The 21,520-nt window shown below is 37.9% G+C and overlaps 1 protein-coding gene across 7 annotated transcripts in view; it reads left to right on the forward strand.

Moving 5' to 3' along the window:
- Positions 1-21,520, forward strand: part of ATP6V0A1 (ATPase H+ transporting V0 subunit a1) — a 76,313-nt gene that overhangs the window by 8,791 nt on the left and 46,002 nt on the right. For 6 of the 7 annotated variants that reach the window (XM_006175184.3, XM_014551043.2, XM_006175185.3 and 3 more), the window contains exons 1-2: positions 18,563-18,692; positions 20,589-20,752. In XM_006175184.3, the coding sequence (XP_006175246.1) occupies positions 20,636-20,752 (117 nt within the window). In that variant the 5' untranslated portion in view covers positions 18,563-18,692; positions 20,589-20,635. Of the gene's footprint in view, positions 1-18,562; positions 18,693-20,588; positions 20,753-21,520 lie in introns of those variants that run through there. The other variant, XM_032457225.1, reaches the window with a different exon arrangement.

Here is a 21,520-nt window from a genome sequence, read left to right on the forward strand (position 1 = left end):
GGAGCACAGGGGAAAGAGTGCTTACATTCACATAAGAGACACAAGAGACATTTCAGAAGAGTTGAGCAGTGGCTTGAAGAATGAATAGGCATTTACTAAGCAGAAAAAGGTAGCTGGGGGTTAGTATTCTAAGCAGAGGAAAGGTCTTGGTAAAGACATGAGGACATCTGAGCCTAAGGCAAAACAGCTAATTGAGGCTGGAGTATAAGATGTTTGGAGGCAGAGAGGCTAAAAGTAAGGCTGGGCAGGAAAATGTCGCCCAATCACAGAGCATCTGGAAATCATGCTATGAGATCTGGACTTTATCCTAAAGGTTATAAAGTACTATTTAAGAACTTTAATCTAAAGAGGGAGAGGAATTGATTTGTATTTTAGAAAGAAAATTGATTTGAGGAAATGTAAATGATAGTTTGGAAGGGGCTGAGACTAGAAGCAGGGAGACCTAGCAGGAGGCTACTACAATAGTCCCAGCAAGAGAAGATGACTATCTGAACTAAAGCAGTGCAATGTATACAGATGGAAGAGATCTGATGGGAGAACCCTATAGGAGGAAAAATCAGTATGGCTTGGTGACGGATTACATGTAGAGATCGAGGGAAAGGGAGGACTCTAAAGTATTACAGTTTTCATGATTTAGGAGTATAGGTGTAGAAACCATAGAAGATTGAAGTATATATGTACTAATCCTATGCTATTCCCTGGAAATGCTTTTATTTTTATCTTTTGTTTATTTATTTATTTTATTTATTTTTTAAACTTCAGTTTTATTTATTTATTTTTATATGTACATTTATTTATTTATTCTTTGTTTTGTTTTGGTGGGGAGGTAATTAGGTTTGATTATTTAATTTTTTTTAATGGAGGTAATGGGGATTGAACCCAGGACTTCATGCATGCTATGCATGTGCTCTATCACTTGAGCTATACCCTCCTCCCATTTTTTTTGAGGTGTAGTTGGTGTACAATATTATATGTTTCAAGTGTACAACAGTGATTCACAATTCTTAAAGGTTATATTCCATTTATAGTTATTTTTTGTTTTGTTTTGGGGGAGGTAATTTATTTACATTTATAGTTATTATAAAATATTGGCTATATTCCCTTTGTTGTACAATATATCCTTGTAGCTTATTTATACCACTACATAGTATTTGTACCGCTTAATTCCCTACCCCTATCTTGCCTCTCCCCTCTTTGTTCTCCCCTCTAGTAATTGCTGGTTTGTTCTCTATGCTTGTGAGTTGGTTTCTTTTTTGTTATAGTCATTAGTTTTTTTAATTTTCCAGATTCCACATATAAGTGATATCATACAGTATTTGTCTTTCTCTGTCTGACTCATTTCACATAGCATAATACCCTCCAAGTGCATCCATGTTGTTGCAAATGGCAAAATTTCATGCTTTTTTATGGCTAAGTAGCATTCCAGCATGTGTGTATAGATATACATACACCACATCATCTTTATCCATTCATCTGTTGATGAACACTTAATTGCTCCTGGAAATACTTTTAAAAAGAAATTCCTGATGTTAGTTTATTTCTTTATAATTAATCTCTTTCTCTATATAAATAGCAAAGTAAGTATAGAAAAGCATTGTTAGCAGGGAGGGTATAGCTCAATTAGTATAGTGCGTGCTCAGCATGCACGAGATCCTGGGTTCAATCCTCAGTACCTCCATTGAGTAAACAAATAAATAAACCTAATTACCTTCCCCCTCAAAAAAAAAAAAAAAAAGAAAAAAGAAAAACATTATTAATTTACTTTTCCAGTTGTTTGATTTCAGATAATATATATCAAATATGCTTAAATCCATGACTTCAGAATAATGCTAAACAAACAAAAAACTCTCTGGAAATCATCTTTGGAAAATACTAGAGAGCCAACTTATTCTGAAAACTGGAAACAAAGGGAAATAATTAAGCACTTACCCTAACTTTTCTGTGTGAATTGTATCTCAGGACAATCAAATAGTTGGTGAGGGAAAGTTCCTATGTATAGAATAATATCAGCCCATAAATGAAGAAGAACTATAGAGTGAGAATGCCACTATTTTGTAGCCTCTAGTGAAATAATGATCTAGAAAATGATCATTAATGCCTGCTAAAAATATTAGGTGGAAACTGATGGATAATTTTATAATTGTAGTTGTTGTATCAGACTAACAACACCTAAACCCACTCATTCATCTTTTTCTGGCAGAGGTGGTGGGGGAAATTAGTCTGTCTCTTCTTTTGCTTATTGAATAAAGATTCAAGAAAATGCCCCCCCATACTCATTAATTGTAACATCACAAAAAGAAAAGTGATTGGTATTATGTGTCTGGGGTGTGATGTAACAGGAAGTACACACCAACACTTATGACATATTCTTGACAAAAACAACAGCAAAACAATCAAACTTGAATCTGACCAAAAGTCCAGCTCTAACCACCAGTTTATAGGAAATATAGGGGTCAGGAAAATATATTAAACAACACTGTAAGAATGCAATAAGCAAAATCCAGAGGTGAGAAATTCTACAGGAAACAACCCAGTTTCTCCAATAAACAAACTGTAGAGAGAGAGGAATAGGGGAAGAGGAAGAGATGATGATGAAGGGGGAAACCACTAAATAGTCCTGTATTGCATATTTACATATGCATTTTCAAATATTGCATATTTGAAAGTCACTAAGAGAGTAGATCTTAAAAGTTCTCATCACAAGAAAAAAAATTCTGTAAACTATGTATGGTGATAGATGTTAACTAGAATTACTGTGGAGATCATTTCACAATATATACAAATAGCAAATCATTATGTTGTACACCTGAAGCGAATATAATGTATGTTCCCCCAAAAAAAGCCTACTAAAAAAAGAAAAAGGAAAAAAGAAAAAGCCAGTCAACCAATTACAATATATGGACCTTATTTAGTTCCTGATTTGAACAAATTGTAATCAAAAAAGGTTTATGAGACAATCAGAGAAATTTGAACACTGATTAGGTATGTGCTGACATCAAGAAAGTATTATAAAATTTTAAGGTGTCATAATGGCATTGTGGTTATGCTTGAAAAATAATCCTTATATTTAAGAGATACATACTGAAGTATTTACAGATGAAATGATATCACATCTAGGATATGATATAAAATAATTCTGAGGGAAGTGGATGGGGATATAGATGAAGCGAGGTTGGCCATGTATGAATAATTGTTGAAGTAAGCAGTAGGTGCATAGATATTCATCATATTATTCTCCCTACTTTCGTCTACATTTCAACTTTCCCATAATAAAAATAGTAAGGTTGTTTGAGGATGAAATGTGTTCATGGCACACGTCTGAATGGTTGAATTGGTGGCAATAAATGTGCATGACCCTTTTCCCTTTGGTGCACTTGAACCGGTCAAGAACTGGTATTCAAAAGGACTTTCTGTTAAACCCATTCTGTTGCACATGAGAGGACCCCCCTCCCCTTCCTTTCAACTTTACAGTTGGAACCAAAACCAGATTCTTAAAACAAGACACTCTCAATAAGCATAGTTAGTATTTAGCAGCTATGCATATTAAGCAAAACCATTTTATTTGTGGAATCTGGCCCTTTCCCCAGGAAATGATGTTTCCATTTCACAATGTAACAGAACAGGAAGAGTGTGAACCTTTGTTCGGATATAGATTGCTGGTGCTCCACTCAGATTCCCACATTTCCATTGTGGCCTAGGCGGGTGTGAGAGTCCAGCTGTGCATTGGTAGAATGACTCATTTTTCCACCAAGGCACGTATTTCTACAAATCCCAGGGGCTACTGATTGGTGTGAAAGGGCAATCAGCACAGACTTGGTGCCTGGATCCATCATATGATTTAAGACAAATAGTTTAAAGTATTTTGTATGGACTCAAAATGAAAGAGCCAATTCAACTATTTAGATAATTCATGCTCCAAAACCTTAAGTGTTTACAAGTAGTTATTAAGAGCAGCTACTTGATACCACAAGGAAATACAAAGGAAATAGAGGCAAAATTACATCCTTTGGGTGTTTAATACTCTTATTGAGAAAATAAATGCACAAGAAGTAGAAGGAGTTCCAAATAAGTAGATGATACCCAATACAAATGTATATAAAATATATCCATTGATGTTTAGGAGCCCTAGGATAATAAAATGATCAAAATAGAAAGAGGCTATCTGGAAATTTTTTTCACTTACCAAATTGTAAAGTTTTAAAAAGTTACAGAAAAGCTTCTTTAAGTACAATAAGATCATTTTTTTCTGAACCATTTGAGAATTAGTTGGCAACCCGATGTCTGGTCACCCCTGAATACTTTAGTATGACTTTTCTACAAACAAGGACATTCTGGTACATAGCCACAGTACAACCATCAAAATCAGGACATTAATACTGATACAGTCCACCATCTGGTTCTCAGCAGCCTATCAGATGTCATCATTTGCCCCAGTAGTGTCCTTTATAGCTTAATGATCCAATTTAAGATCACACTTTGAATTTAGTTGTCACATCTCTTTAGTCTCCTTCATTCATAGGAATAGTTCCTCATTTTTTACTTGACTTTCACAATGTTGACATTTTTGAAGATTATAGGACAATTATTATGCAGAATATTGCTCAGTTTGGGCTTTCTGATGTTTTTTCATGATTGGATTTAGGATTTTATCTTTGGCAGAAATATCATGAAAGGGATGATAAGTTCTTTTCATTGTATCCTATCAGGTGGTATACAATTTCGATTTGTCCTTTGCTAGTGATACTAAACTTGATCAGTTGGTTAAGGTGATGTCTGTCAGACTTTTCCAGTGTAAAGTTACCCTTTTCCTCTGTCATCCATAAGTAGTTTGCAGAGTGGTATTTTGAGACTAAGTAAATACTCCATGTTCCAGTTCCTTGAAAAACACAAAACCACAACTCACCCAATATGAAATAGATAGTTTGGGTAGCTCTGTAACTGTAAATAAATTTGATTTGTGATTTAAAAGTCTAAAAAAGGGAAATTTCCAGGTCCAGATGGTTTTGGTGGAGATTCCACCGAACATATAAAGAAGAATTAACACCAATTCTACATAATCTTTCCTCAAAAATAGAAGAGAAGAGAACCCTTCCCATCCCATTTTATGAGACCAGTATTACTCTGATATAAAAAAGCCAGATAGACAATATGAAAAAAAAAAAAAAAGAAAACCACAGGCAAATATCCCTCATGAATAAGTATATAAGAATCCTTAACAAAATATAAGGAAATAGAATTCAGCAATATGTAAAGAAGAATTATATACATGGCCAAAAGGGATTTATTCCAGGGTTGCAAGGCTGATTCAGTATTCAAAATTCAATCAGTATAATCCACTGTATTAACAAGGTAAAGAAGAAAAATGGCACGAACATATCAATTGATGCAAAAAGTATATTTGACGAAAGTCAACACTCATTCATGATAAGAACTCTTAGAAAACTAGGAATAGAGGAGAATTTCAACTTGATAAAGAACATCTACAAAAAAAAAAAAAACCTACAGCTATCATCATATTTAATGATGGTAGACTGAATTCTTTCCCCCTAAGATTGAAAACAAGTTGAAGACATCTGCTCTTATCACTCTTATTCAATATAGTACTGGAGAACTAGCCAGCACGATGAGAGAAGAAAAGGAAATAAAAGGGATGCATACTGGAAAAGAAGAAGTAAAATTGTGCCTTTGTGCAGATGGTATGGTGTACCATATAGAAAATCCCCAAGAATGTATTAAGGAAAAAAAAAACCAAACTAGAATTAACACATGAGTTCAGCAAGGCTGCAGGATATAAAATAAAAGGACAAAAATCAATTGTATTTCTACACAGTGTCACTGAACAAATGGAAACTGAAATTAAAAATACAATACCATTTATAATCGCTCAAAAAATAGATATGAATCTAACAAAATGTGTAAAATAAAGTAAGTTTTGTTCATTTATAGTTTTTAAATAAAATCACCCAGTCTATTAAAATTTTATTAACATTTATTAACAATTTATATTTATTGTGGGGGAGGGTATAGCTCAAGTGGTAGAGCACATGCTTAGCATGCAGGAGGTCCTGGCTTCAATCCCCAGTAGCTCCTCTAAAAATAAATAAATCTAATTACCCCCCAAAAAATGTTTTTTAAAAGTCAACAATTTATATTTATAATTTTATATAGTATTTTCATGTTTTACATTTCTTCCATGTCTGTTGTTAAAACCAATTCTCATTCTTATAATATTTTTAATCTTTCTCTCACTCCCCTTACCAGATGTTTTCCTATTTTTTTATTAATATTCAAAAAGAATAGGCTTTTATATTTGTTATCCTTTAAGTCATTTGTCAAAATATATTAATCCTGAACTCATGTTTTAGTACAAGAGGCTTGGTTTTTTTATTTTTAAATACATTCCTTGGGATTTTCTACATAGACCACCAAGCCATCTGCACAAAGGCAAAATTTATTATTTTTCTCTTTCTGCTTTCTTGGGTTTATTTTGTTGTGTTTTTAAAACATGTTGAGAGGGGAGTGGCCAAGATGGCAGAGTAGGAAGACCCTGAGTCCACCTCCTCCCATGGGTGGACCAAAATTACAACTATTTGCAAAGCAACTATTGATAAGAAAGACCTGAAGACTAGTAGAAAAGATATTCAACAGCTAAAAGTATAAAGAGAGAACCGCAACGAGACAGGGAGGAGAAGCTGAGATGTGGTATAGTCCTATAGACCCATACCCCAAGGTGGGCGACCCACAAATGGGAGGATAGTTACAACTTTACTTGTGATTGAGGGTTCTCACCAAGGAGCAAGGGGTCCAAGCCCCACGTTGGGCTCCCCGGGTCAGGGTTCCTGCACCAGAAAGATAAGCCCCCAGAACTTTTGGCTTTGAAGGCCAACAGGGCTTACTTTTGGGAGAGCCAGAGGGCTGTAAGAAACAGAGACTCCACTCCTAAAGGGTGCACACAAAATCTAACACGCTCCAAGACCTAGGAAAAAAGCAGCAATTCAAAAGGAGACCCTGGAGAGACTCCCAGAGAAGCAGGAGGCATCTGGAGCTCACCCTGTGGAGATACAGACACTGGTAACAGTCATTTTTAGGAACTCATTCTACTATGAGGATACTGTTGCTGGCTAGAACAATTTTGGAATCTTCCCTCTAGCTTATTAGCACTGGGACCTAGCCCTGCCCACTAGCCTGTCTGTGCTAGTACTGGGTGACCTCAGGCCAAGCACCTAGCCAGGTAGTGCACAGCCCCACCCACCAGTAGCCCAGCTCCCTTAAGGCTCCTTGGTCCTCCAATGTCCTAGGACCTGACCCTGTCCACTGGTGGGTTCGTATTAGCCCCAGGACCAGCCTCAACCACAAATGGGTAGGATCCAGCCCTAGGACCCCCTGAGCCTCAGCCTCACCCACCAGCAATCATATCAAGGGCTGATATCAGCTTCAGGATACCCTGGATCCCACAGAGAGCTGTGTCAAGAAACAGCCTCATCCACCAGTGGGTCAACACCAGCTCCAGGACTCCCAGGGCCCTATATACAGAGACCCTGGGACCTAGCTTTTCTGACCAGTGAGTCTGCACTAGAACTGGGACCATAGGGCCCTGGCCCGACCCACCAATGAGCCAACACCAACTCTAGGGACCCTAGGGCCCTGCAACCAGAGACCCCAGGACCAGTTCTACACACTAGGCCAGCAGTAGCCCTGGTACACCCTGCCCTGCCCACTAGTAGGCTGACACTAGACCCGGGACCCTTGGCCTGCAACCACTCATCCTGGAACCTGGCTCTGCCCACCAATGGGACAGCACTAGCCCCCAGACCCCGAGGGGCTCCATAGCCAGCCACCTTGTGACCTGGCCCCACCCACCAGCAACCAGCAGACTCTACGCAAGGCAGGACCTGGTAACCAACTGGACCAGGGGCCAGCAACACCTACCAGACTACCCACAGTAGTCAGCTCACTATAAAAGAAGGGCACATGCAGCCCAAATAGGGGGCACCCCTAGAGAGTATAGCTCTGGTGACCAGAGGAGAATGCATTGCTGGGATGCATAGAAAATCTACAAAAGGCCACCTCTCCAAGGTTGGGAAATGTAGTCAGCCTACCAACTATATAGAAATAAAAATAGCTAATTAGGCAAAATGAGGCAACAGAGGAATATATTTCATATGAAGGAATAAGCTAAAACCCCAGAAGAGTAAAGAGGAGATAAGCAATCTACTTGATAAAAAGTTCAAGGTAATAATCACAAAGTTGCTCAAAGAACTTGGGAGATGAAGGATGAGCAGAGTGAGAAGTTAGAAATTTTTAACAAAGGGAAAATATAAAGAAGAACCAAACAGAGATGAAGAATTTAACTAATTAAATTTATAAAATACACTAGAAGGAATCAACAGTAGATTAGATGATACAAAGGAACAGATTAGTAAACTGGTAGACAGAGTACTGGAAATCACTTAAGCTGAACAGAAGAAAGAATTTTTTAAAAATGAGGACATATTAAGTGACCTCTGGGACCACATCAAATATACTAACATTCACATTATAAGGGTCCCAAAAGGAGAGGAGAGAGAGAAAGGGTCATAGAACATATCTGAAGACATAACAGCTGAAAACTTCCCTAACCTGAGAAAGGAAACAGACATTCAGATCCAGGAAAAGAGAGTGTCCCAAGCGGGGTTAACCCAAAGAAGACCACATCAAGACACACTGTAATTAAGATGGCAAAAGATGAAAGAAAACAAGAGATTATTAAAAGCAGCAAAGGAATAGTAACAAGTTACATGCAAGGGAACTCCCATAAGGCTGACTGACTTCAGCAGAAACTCTGCAGGTCAGAAGGCAGTGGCACAATATGTCTGAAGTGGTGAAAGGGAAAAAAACTACAACCAAGAATAAACTTCTCTGCAAGGCTTTCATTCAGATTTAATGAAGAGATAAAAAGTTTTACAGACAAGCAAAAGCTAAAAAAAAAGTTCAGCACCACAAAACCAGCTTTATAAGAAATGTTAAAGGGACATCTCTAAGAGGAAAAGAAAAGGCCACAACTAGAAATATGAAAATTATGAAAGAAAAATCTCACTGGTAAATGTAAATATACAGTAGAGGTAGTCAACCATATATAAAGTTAGGAGAGTTAAAAGACAAAAGTGTTAAAATTATCTATATTCACAATAAGTAGTTAAGAGATACATACAAAAAAGATGTCAAATATGATGTCAAAAACAATAAATGTAAAAAGGGTGGAGTAAAAACGCAGGGTAGTTAAAGTGCATTCAAATTTAAGAGATCAGCAACTTAAAATCATCATATATATATAGCTATATATAAACCTCACAATAACCATAAACAAAATCTACAATAAATACACAAAAAAGACACTAAAGATAGTCATTAAACAAGGGAAGAAAGCAAAGAAGAAAGGAACAATAAAGAATTACAAAAACAATGAACAAAGTGTCAATAAGTACATACTTATCAATAACTACTTTAAATGTAAGTCAGCTAAATGCTCCAATCAAAAGACATAGAGTGGCTGAGTGGACACAAAGACAAAATCCATATATACACTTCCTACCAGAGACTCATTTCAGATCTAAAGATACACACAGAGTAAAAGTGAAGGGATGAGAAAATGTATTTCATACAAATGCGAATGAAAAGAAAGCTAGGGTAGCAATACTTACAGGAGACAAAATAGATTTTAAAACAAAGACTGTAACAAAAGACAAAGAAGGACATTATATAATGATCAAGGGGTCAATCCAAGAAGAAGACATAACAGTTGTAAATATGTATGCACCCAAAATAGGAGCACCTCAATACATAAAGCAAATATTAATAAATATAAAGGTAAATATTGACAATAACACATGCTTACATGGCAGTTAATCTAAGACAAAAGGAAGCAAGAATACACAAGGGGGGAAGACAGCTTCTTCAATAAATAATCTTGGGAAAACCAGACAGCTACATGCAAAAAAATCAAACTAGGTTACTCTCTCACACCATACACACAAACAAAAAATTCAAAATAGATTAAAGACTTAAATTTAAGACCTGAAACCATAAAAATTTTTGAAGAAAATATAGGCAGTATACTCGTTAACATCGATCATAGCAATTTTTTGGATATGTCTCCTCAGGCAAGGGAAATAAAAGCAAAAGTAAACAAATGGAACTGTATCAAACTAAAAATCTTTTGCACAGCAAAGGAAACTATCAGTTAAATGAAAAGGCTGCCTACTGAATGAGAGACGATATTTGCAAATGATATATCCAATAAGGGGTTAATATCCAAATATACAAAGAACTCATACAACTCAACATCAAGTAAACAAACAACCCAATTAAAAAATAGGCAGAGCATCTGAATAGACATTTTTCCAAAGAAGACATACAGATGGCCAGCAAGCATATGAAAAGGTGCTCAACATCACTAATCATCAGGGAAATGCAAATCAAAACCACAATGAAATATCATCTCATGCCTATGAAAATGGCTATTATCAAAAAACAATAGACAAAAAGTGTTGCTGAGGATGTGGAGAAAAGGAAACTCTCGTGCACTGTGGGTGGGAATGTAAATTTGTGCAACCATTATGAAAAACAGTATGGAGGTTCCTCAAAAAATTTTAAAAAATAGAACTACCATATAATCTACTACTCCTGGATATTTATCCAAAGAAAACAAAAAAACACTAATTAGCAAAGATATGCACCCCCTATGTTCATTACAGTATTATTTACGATAGCCAAGATATAGAAGCAATATAAGTGCTCATCAATAAAGAAGATGTTTTCACAAACAATGAAATTTTGCCATTTGAGACAACATGGATGGACCTAGAGGGCATTATGCTAAGTGAAATAAGTCAAAGAAAGAAAAATGCTATATGATTTCACTTATATGTGAAATCTAAAATCTAAACAAATGCACAAACATAATAAAACAAAAACAGAGTTATTGATACAGAGAACAATTGACACAGAGAACAAACAGATGGTTGCCAGAGGGGAGGGGGATGTGGGGAGGAAAGAAATCAGTGAGGGAGATTAAAAGGTACAAACTTCCATTTGCACAATAAATGTGTCATGGGTATGAAACGTACAGTGTGGGAAATATGGTCAATAATTACATAATATCTTTGTATGGTGACAGATCGTAACTAGACTTATCTTGGTGATCATTTTGAAGTGTATTGAAATATCAAGTCACTATGTTGTGTAGCAGGAGCTAACATAGTGTTGTAGGTCAATTATACTTCAAAAACAAACAAATAAACTCAGAAAAAGAGATCAGATTTGTGGTTGGGGTGGGTGAGGGGGAATTGGTTAAAGGTAGTCAAAAGTACAAACTTCTAGTTATAAGATAAATAAGTGCTAGGGATATAATGCACAACATGATAAATACAGTTAACACTGCTGTATTTTTTTTTTTTTTGAGTAAAAGTAGATTTATTTAGAAAGATACATACTCCATAGAGTGTAGGTTGTTTCAGAAGGTGAGAGAAAGGCCATGAGGTATGGGGGTTGGGTGCTCAGGTTAAAGAAAAAGCAGATACACACTCAGGAGGGAGAGCAGCCAACACTGCTGTATTTCATATATGAAAGTTAAGAGAGTACATCCTAAGAGGTCTCATTACAAAGAAAGAAGTTTTTTTCTATTTCTTTAATTTTGTACCTATATCAGATGGCCACGAAACTTATTGTGATAATCATTTCATGATGTATATAAGTCAAATCATTACCCTGTACACCTTAAACTTACATAGTGCTGTATGTCAATTATACCTCAATAAAACTAGAAGGAAAAAACATGTTGAGTTATGCTTATTTAACTTACTTTAATTCTTTCTTGTTTAATAAACACATTTACAGGTATAATTATTTTTCTCTGCGACTTTAGTGATATCCCATAAAATTTCATATGTAGTGTTGTCATTATTAAAAGATTGATCTTTAACTCGATCTTTTTATTTTAATTTTTTTAATGAAAGTACTGGGGATGGAACCCAGGATCGCGTGCATGCTAAGCATGTGCCCTACTATTGAGCTATACCCTCCCGCCAATGCAGTCCTGAAAGAAACAATTTGTGCAGAGGTGGTGGAGTCACTCCCAATGCTGGCAGAGAACAGACCAGGTTCATAGTCTGTTCACAGGCAAACAACTTCTTATCCTTTAAGACAACTCAAATTTTATCTCTGTAAAAGTTCCAAAGCATAGTTAATGATGCCTCTATCAGAGCATCCGTAGTACTACCTAGATATTGCTAACAAAGTCCTTATTGTATTATGGATTCTGAGCTCCTTTGGGTTAGAGGCTTTGTCCAATTTCCTATATCTAGGCCTGGATTATATCAAGCACAAAACCTTTTACTGAATGACAGAGTAGAAGAGAGGCATATACAAGTTGCCTAGAAAGCTCCTAAAATTCACTTTCCTCACAGATTTTATTATTTATTTATTTAATTATTTATTTACCTATTCTTATTGACACATAGTTGCTGTACAATATTATATGCTACAGGTGTACAATATAGTGATTCACAATTTTTAAAGTTTATACTCCATTTATAGTTATTATAAAAATATTGGCTATATTCACTGTGTTGTACAATATATCCCTGTAGCTTATTTATTTTATATATAGTAGTTCTGTAACTCTTAATCCCCTACCTCTATATTATCCTTCCCCCTTATCCTCTCCCCACTGGTAACCACTAGTTTGTTCTCTACATCTGTCAGTCTGCTGCTTCTTTTCTGTTATATTCACTAGTTTCTTGTATTTTTTAGTTTCCACACTGAAGTGATAACATACAGTATTTATCTTTCTCCATCTGACTTATTTCACTTAGCATAATGCCAAGTCCATCCATGTTGCTGCAAGTGGCAAAATTTCATTCTTTTTTATGGCTGAGTAGTATTTCAGAGAGAGTGTGCGTGTGTGTGTGTGTGTACACACATACCACATCTTCTTTATCCATTCATCTGTTGATGGACACTTCAGTAGCTTCCGTATCTTGGCACTTGTAAATAATATTGCTATGAATGCTAGGGTGCATGTATCTTTTTGAATCAGTGTTTTTGTTTTTCTTCAGATATGTACCCAGAAATTCCATTTTCTGGGTACACAGATTTTACTCAAATGTGGTGTTCTCCATAGCTATACACATTGCCAGAAATTTTTAAGGTCCCAAAGTATGTTTTTTAAATATAAATAATTGTTCACCTGTATTCAGAATCTCTAAGACTCTAAGCAAAAAAGAAACTTGTAATGAAAATACAGCTCAAGGCAATCTCCAACTGAAGGTTTCCTTTTGGATAACTTTCTGCTTCCCCTAAGAAAAAATTTCTTCTCTGAAGACCATGCTTTTATACATCCTCCCTACAAGTTTCCTGCAGGCTCCCTTCCCCACCACTCTCCCTCCTTAAAATCCCACACAAGTCGGGTAAACTGCTTTTATAAAACAAAAACAACCCAACTGTAAAGCATAGCAATCTCCAGCCTTAAATAATTGCGTGACTACAAATACAAATAACCCACATCAGTTCATCACAAATTAAGAAACTGAACTCCCAATTTTGCTTCCTTTCTTTCAAAAATATGTATTACGTGTACACTGAATGCCAGGCACTAAGTTAAGCAGTAGGACTACAACAGATCAAGACAAATCTATCCCTTGACCATTGAATCAACCAGATTCAATGAATCTGCTGGAATTTTCCAATGTATTTCTTTACTACAGATCTCACCTCCTTTCTCCAAGTCGCTAGAAACCCAGTATAGAAACATTTGCCAGATTCTCTGCTGCAGAAATCTTGAACTCACTTCTTGTTTACCTGGGCAAATATTTCACGTCTAATGTCACAGAGAGTTTTCTCTGCCTCATGTCACTCAGTCCTTTCCCTCCTTCACATCTCAAGTTTTCTCAGTTTTATTACTTTAAGAAGCCTCCTTCCATGGCATTCTTAACTCCCACAAGTTAAGAGGCTCCTTGTCTCATGTGTTGGTCACAAGTCTTAAGGGTTGCATAAAATGTCACATGCCTTGGGCTCATTCATATCCCCTTGTGGATGTAATCATTACCAGAGCTAAAGGAAGCCGACATTCCTTGAGCTTCAAAGGGAGCCTCAAAATCTATTTATGAGTATATTTTTACTTAAAGACTCTCATTTGAAATGTTAACAGGCTTTGCAAGTAGGAGCAGAGTCTTATCCTGAGGAACTCAGAGTGAAACTGCAAAAGGAATTGCATGTCTCTGTGAATCAATATTTCAAGAACAAAGGTCAAAGCTGATAACAGGTCACCTAGAGGCTGTGGCAGGAGAATTCTCTCATTCAACACTCGAATCAGATCCTTGGTAGAACAGTTTCAGAATTAGAGTTCACTTTTATGTTAGGAGGAAAAACCAAAAAAAATTATTTGACTGGACACATAAAATCATTACACTCAGCTACTGTCACTCAAAGAATGCAAACAAGTAGCATTACATTTTATTTTATTTTTTGTCTTTTGCACTGTTTATTGCACATTGTGTGAGGCTACAAATACATAAACCCAGATGATTCTATTTTAAAAACAATCCATCATAAATACTGTTATGATAAGCTCTAAATAGCACTTTCTGTGACATGCTTATACAGCTTAAGATTGTGCAGGTTTTAGGAGCATGTTAATTACAGAAGGACTTGAAATATTTCTTTAAATGTACTATTCAGGTGATTTGACATACTGTAGATCTCTGGATGGTTCATGATAGTAATGAAAGCAGTATCACTGTAAACAATCAAATTATATGCATGTAATTTTGTACAGATATAGGCTTTCTTATTGTATGCTTATGTAATGTGACTCACATTAGCTAGCTCTCTATAATTAGCTGATCTGTTTAAACAGACTTCTACTCCAATAGCTGCTATATTGTGCATATTACATCACAGTTAGTTGGTTGTCTTTCTCCCCTGATAAGCTCCTTGTTGCTTTTAGCATCTCCAATTTCTAACATTATGCCTGGTATAAAGCACACATGTAACAGATGTTTGCTGAAGGAATGATGGACTTTTGATGACTGAAAGCTATTTATAAAAGTACTCATCATTGAACTTAAAGAGCATTTTCCTCATAGGTATGTTCTGACGTAGAGTAACTTTGAGAACTAATTAGAATACAAACATCAGCAGTATTATTGTGCTAAACTTGACAATCTTGCAAAGTTTTCATGACTCCACACACATTTTCTGATTCTAGCGTCTGCTCTGAACCTTTCCCAGCTGTCTTTCATATCTCTGTTACAAGAATACAAGCATCTGTCACGAACTCTCATACCCACAGATAAAGAGGTCCATAAAACAAAGGGGAGGGGGAGGGTATAGCTCAGTGGTAGAGTGCATGCTTAGGATGTACGAGGTCCTGGGTCAATCCCCAGTACCTCCATTAAAGTCAATCAATCAATCAAACTAATTATTTCTCTACACACACACACACAAAAAAAAATTTAGAAAATAAAATAAAACAAAGGGGAAAGAGAAAAGGGGGTTGTGATCCCTTTTGTCTGATACATGTGTTCTTTTGTTGATGGTAGATTTCTATTAGAAGGTCCCCATTTCTTTCAGAATCATCTACCCACTCACCCATTCATTCAAGAATTGGTTAAGCTCAATGGGAGGGGAGAAAATTCAGGTAGAAAGGACTGTGTTTTATAAAAAGAGATACAGAAAAGTCCCATGAGAGTTCCAATGAGGAACAGGAAGCTCAAGGAGGTGAACTAACTTGCTCGAGTTCATACACCTTGGAACTGTTAGAGCTGAGATTTATTCCTCTTACATTTGATATCAGATGGAATACACGCAGGAACTGAGATTTGAGTCTAGTTCAGGATAGTACAAAAGCCTGTGGTCTTCCACTACACTACATCATTCTGCGCCCCATAGGCTACTGTTTTAGTTATCTGACAGAGGCAAATGGACCTGTACTAGGTTATCGGCAATGAAAATAAAAAGGATAAAGGGGTGGAGGCAAGAAATACAGGATATACAATGAGTACAACATGTAGCTGATTAAATTTGGAATGAGAGAGAAAGAATGGAATTTAGTATGGCTTAAGCTTGGAGTCTGGGTAACTAGGAAAACAATGATGCCATCAGCAGGATTAAGGATCTTAGAAGAAGAGTTTTTCTTCAGTGAGAGTTCTAAATCTTCAAAACTCATGTCACCTCCTCCATATAATCTTTTCTGACATCCTCAGGTCCATCACGCAATATTTCATATCTCAACAATAAGGATGACGGCAAGATAGCTAACAGTTTTTGAATGCAGACTGAGTGCCACGCTTGTACCAAGTTCGTTTTCTTCCCTACAAAAAACAATGAGGGAAGTACTATTATTAACCCCATTTTATAGAGGAGGAAACTAGGGCTTGGAGAGTCCTAAAGAGATATTAAATGGCAGACCAAGATGTGAATTCAGGTTGGACTCAGAGATAGCACTACTAACAGAGGCAGAAAAGTGCAGTACTTAAGAGCACAAGAAATGGGGTCAAACTGGGTGGGTTTGAATCCTGCTCTGCTATTAGCTGAGCGACCTTGTGCAAATTATTGTGCCTCAATTTCACCATCTCATCTGTTAAATAAAGACAATAATAGTATCTGTCTCCTAGTATTGTTGTGAGGATTAAATGAGTTCATATTTATAAAGCACTTTAAAAAGTGGCTGGCACATAGTATTAATCACTGCACTCATCTCTCTCTTTCATAATTATTGGACCTTTATTTCTTATCGAGCTGTGAGTTCCTCTAAGATAGGAAGCATGTCTGTTTCATTTTACTATCTCCAGCACCTAGCACCATGTCTGCCACATAGCATTTTTTGCCTGAATGGCATTATACAGGCAGCTTGAAATTCCATCTCTGAACCTTGGAGAAGGGAGGTGGATGGAAAAATAGGTACGAGTCCTACATCTAGACATTTAGGCCTGACAATAGGTAAGACTACCAAGGAAGAGAGCATGGAGGGCAAATAAATAGAACACTGGAGAAAGACTGATGGCGGGAGATGAAAGGAGACAGAAACGGAGCTCTGAGAGGATACACTTTCAAAGAAGCCGCGGAAAAAGAGAGTTCAAGGGACTTGAGGTGAGTCCAGATGAAAGGCTGACTTAAAGGAAGAGTATGAAAATTTTGTGGTTAACAAGCAGCTGACCCTGAGGTTTAAGAAAATATTTTTTTGAGTCTCAAAGGAAGGAAATGAGAGTCCTTGTGTAATAGTTTTTCTAAAACTTGGCAGGCTTTCAAATGTGGGTCCCTATTCACCTTGCGGGAAGCGAGGGTGAGGCGTAGTTGAGAGAATTAGCATTTAAGCTTACAGGGAAAGGGAGGGTCTGGGGCTCTCCAAGGTGCTACTTCTCAACTAAACCGTAATGAAGTTATATCTTCATTCCCAAAGTGAGATAGAAAGTGCAAACAAAACGTTCGTTTTTGCCCTTCATTATTTCATTTAGGCTGGCAAAGCAAGATTGATGATGTTTTTTGCCAGGTAGACATATCTCACTCATTACATTTGAATCTCAATAGGGTTCCACCACCCACTAAGTATGAATAACCAGTTTTCCGAGTTTTTCCTAATACAGTTCTGGTTAACACTTGGGATCCCCACTCCTCCTTAAAAGGTCAAGAAAAGGGAATCGATATCAATAGCTGACAAATTGCGTTTTTATGAATAATAGGCATCACTGACGCGTTTTCAAGAACATTATTCTTTTACAAATTTTGAGTAACAGAAAACTCTTAAGCGGTCAAATGGGCCCACAGGCATCCACCATACAAGATTCAAAATTTACTTTCACAGTATATTGTCTAATAAGGTTTTCCCCACTGTTAATTGGAGAAAAACAGACCCTGGACAGTCGCTGGAGGGACTGAACCAAATACCTTTTTAAAGAGAGGTTTTCAGGGAGGGTATAGTTTAGTGGAGGAGTGCATGCTTAGCATGCACGAGATCCTGGGTTCAATCTCCAGTGCCTCCATTAAATAAACAAATACATACAACGAATTACCTCCCCTCTAAACAGATTTTTTCCATACTTAAATGAATGAGGCCCTGTACAAAGCTCGACGAGCACCTTTAGAAGTCGTTCCCCACTCTGGGGCTCAAATTTTCTCCTCTGTAAAATAAGGGGAAAGGGTGTGTGTGCGCGCGCGCGTGCAAGAGATTGGCTGAAAGCCCCCCTCCAGCTCTCAAGTCATTTCATATTGATTTCTCCCCTTCATGCTACTTCCGTCGAGGAAGAAATGTTGCGAATTCCCTGGGTATGAAAATAAAGAAAGCAGACAGCCTGTCCTGAAGGATCTGTAGGGAGCAGAGATTCTGAAAGGCTCAAGAACTTAATGTCTTGAGCACTTGCGCGGCCAGAGCCGGCTCTCCAGCCCTTGCCTGCCAAAACCCGCGGCTCCGGGAACAAGATGGCGTCAGCACTCAGGCTCTCGCCCCCGCCCCCGCGATTCCGCAATGCGGCTGCCGGCGCCGGCCGCACCCCATTGGCCAACGACGATGAGGTCATCGTGGGGGCGGAGGCCGGCAGCGGCGCGGGGGCGGGGCTTTGCGGACGCACGCACGTCGAGGCGCTGCTGCCCAGAGCTGCGGAGTCTGTGGGCTTGGTCTCGAGCGGCTGCTGTGGCGGCGGCTCGGCCTGCGGCCAGAGGTGAGCGGGGACTTGTAGGTACAGCGCGGCAGGGAACAGCCTCCAAGGGGCACAGCAAATCCCCCCTAACCGCCCCCTCGCTTGTCAAAGGAATTAGCAAGGACCTCAGGTCTCTGAGGGGAAATGGGGGTTCACCCCTCTTCGGGCACCCCTCCTGTGGTCAGAGGAACAGGAGGTTCACTCCCTTTTGGAGGTCCTGATCCCTTCCCCCACTTAAGTAGAAGACGGAGGAACTGAAGGTTATTGGGTAGGCAGAAGAATTTGGGGGCTTCTTAAAGGGACTCTCAATTTGAGAATTTTCCCCCTTTTATTCCCTACTCCAGGAGGTAGGTGTGCCTGGGCTCAGAGAATTCCTGTTTTCTCATTAGGTAGACAGGAAATGAGGCAGGTGGATTTGAATACCTAGTTAGGAGGCGAGGACTGGATGACAGTAATGAAGCAGGGCGCGGGAGCGCTTTATTTGGATTCATCTTGCTCAGGATAAGTCTTTTTTTGCGTTGTAACCCCACACCCTCGAATTGCTTTGGCCTTTTTAGTTTTCTCTTTGGTTCCAGTGGGATAGAGATGTTCTAGGGAGACTTCTAATCACTAAAGAACAGAAACAGGGAGGCAACTCATTGGAGACTGTCGTTACTGGCAGCCTCTGAACTATGCTGATTTGGCCTAATTTTACGTGTTTAGTTAGAGGTTATGGAATCTGTTGTTGTTGAGGGGTGTGTGGGAGCTAGTAACAGCTGTTTTGGATGATTCAGGTGTAGGCAGTCGTAAAGTCAGACTACCTAATCTCTTGAGAAATCCTTGCTTATATCTGAATGTGTTGTTTTGCCTCCTTGTAAGGTCAAGGCACAAGGTTTTGTCATTCGAGTTTCTCAAAATGTCTCCTAAGCTTCCGGAAGAATAACTCTTCCTTTGATGCCAGTTTCATCTATCATTAGGGTTGCCCTCATGATACGAAAAATATGCATATTTTGTAGAGTTTAAGGACTGTACAGTCTGTGCCTTAACAATAGCTAACTGGGAGTAAATAATTGCAGTTTCAGGACCACTGATAGCGCCAATTGTCTTTCCTACCCGGTAACGGTAAGATCGCCCAAAAAGGAAACCTTTATTAGCTCATGCATGAGAAGCTTTAACAGGTGGAAGAATGTAATTAATCTTGAATGTGGGGATAAGAAACAGAAAAGCTGCGGAGGTCGAAAGCTTATTCTCTCTGGCTTGATAAAAATTGCTTTGTCATTACCATGTATTCCTGTCATGCTTGACTTGAAATTGAGCTTAACATGCAAGGTTTTTTTTTTTTTTTCCTTTAAGTTAACGCTTATATGTTTAGATTCTCTTGGGAGAAAATGATGTTTTCTGAGGAGTTTGGAAAGTTAAACCCTTTAAAGTAGGTTTAGCTTTAGGGTAGTGCTGGGATTTTGACTGTTAGAACTTGGCAGTAGAGGGCAGAAAACTAGTCACAACAGAGGCATCCTTTATGAGAGGGTCACCAAGGTCTCTTCTGTTTGTTGCCTGACACAAGCAAAAAAAGAAAAAAAAAAAAAAAAAGAACACTGCGAATGTCACTGCCTCATAATATTGTGTCCAAGGTATTAAAGAGCTGTTTGGGATTCCCAGTTCCTGTTTTTAATTTGAATACATTCTTATCTGTTGAGATGTCTCAAATTATTGTCATTTGATCTTGTTGTTGAATGCAAAGGAAGTGATTTCATCAGGCAGTCTTTGAGAGAGGATTCAGTAATAGCTTCACAATTTCTCCTCTCTGTCTTTCTAAGCAGGATGTCAAAACAGTTGTCAAAGACCTCTCAGCATGGGATGGAAGAAATAAAATGCAAAACGGGGGTCTCAGTCCTCTTGGTAATTCCAAGGTCATATAATTTTCTCTTTTTGCCTTAGATCGGAGAGAAATCCAGGCACTCAGTTGACCTGTCCTTTCTGCCGCCATGGGGGAGCTTTTCCGGAGTGAGGAGATGACGCTGGCCCAGCTTTTTCTACAATCAGAAGCTGCTTATTGTTGTGTTAGTGAATTAGGAGAACTCGGAAAGGTTCAGTTTCGTGATGTAAGTAGTTGTGGGGCTGCTGCTTGTTTAGCGCTGAACTCTTATTTTTCTTGTCATAGTCAATTGCCTGATGATGAATGTTTTGCTTTTTATTTGCAAAAATAACATTATAACACTAGCTTACTATTGGAAGAGTGTACACTTCAAGTTGTCTTTGTAGAGGTGAGAAATGTTTTGTGCCAATTCTTCCATATTTTTATTAGCTACCCCTTTGAGACTAATCCTAAGCATTCTCAAAGTATTTGCTTGGAATGCAGGTGGAGGACGCCAACCTAATCTGTTCAAGGCTTGCTCTTTACTTTTGGGCTCCTTAACACCCATAGCATGGTATTTTTAAAGAAAATTGTCATAGTTCTTCCATACAATGGGACATATTTATTACAAAATCTGAAGCATCCAGTTACAGATATGTAGTATATAAGAAAGCATATATTGAATACTCATTATATTGAAGCATTATGCTGAGCACTTGGAGGAGATATCAAAAGAAAATGGACAGTCTAAGAGTATAAAAAGTATGTCCTATGGAGTGTACAGTTTGATCAGGAAGGCACAATACATGCTCCCAAAAGGAGGGAGTAGTTAGCAATTCCCTCTTGTGCAATATCAAAGCTCTGTGTACCTTTCATATACAGCATTCATCGTAGTCATGATTTTACATTCATTGGTGTGAGTGGCTGATGAAAGAATGCCTCCTCCACTATGATCTAAGCACCAGGAAGACAGACACATTCATTATTATATCTGTAGTGCCCACATATGAGATAA

This window comes from Camelus ferus, chromosome 16 (genome assembly GCF_009834535.1).
Source record: "Camelus ferus isolate YT-003-E chromosome 16, BCGSAC_Cfer_1.0, whole genome shotgun sequence".
NCBI lineage: Eukaryota > Metazoa > Chordata > Mammalia > Artiodactyla > Camelidae > Camelus > Camelus ferus.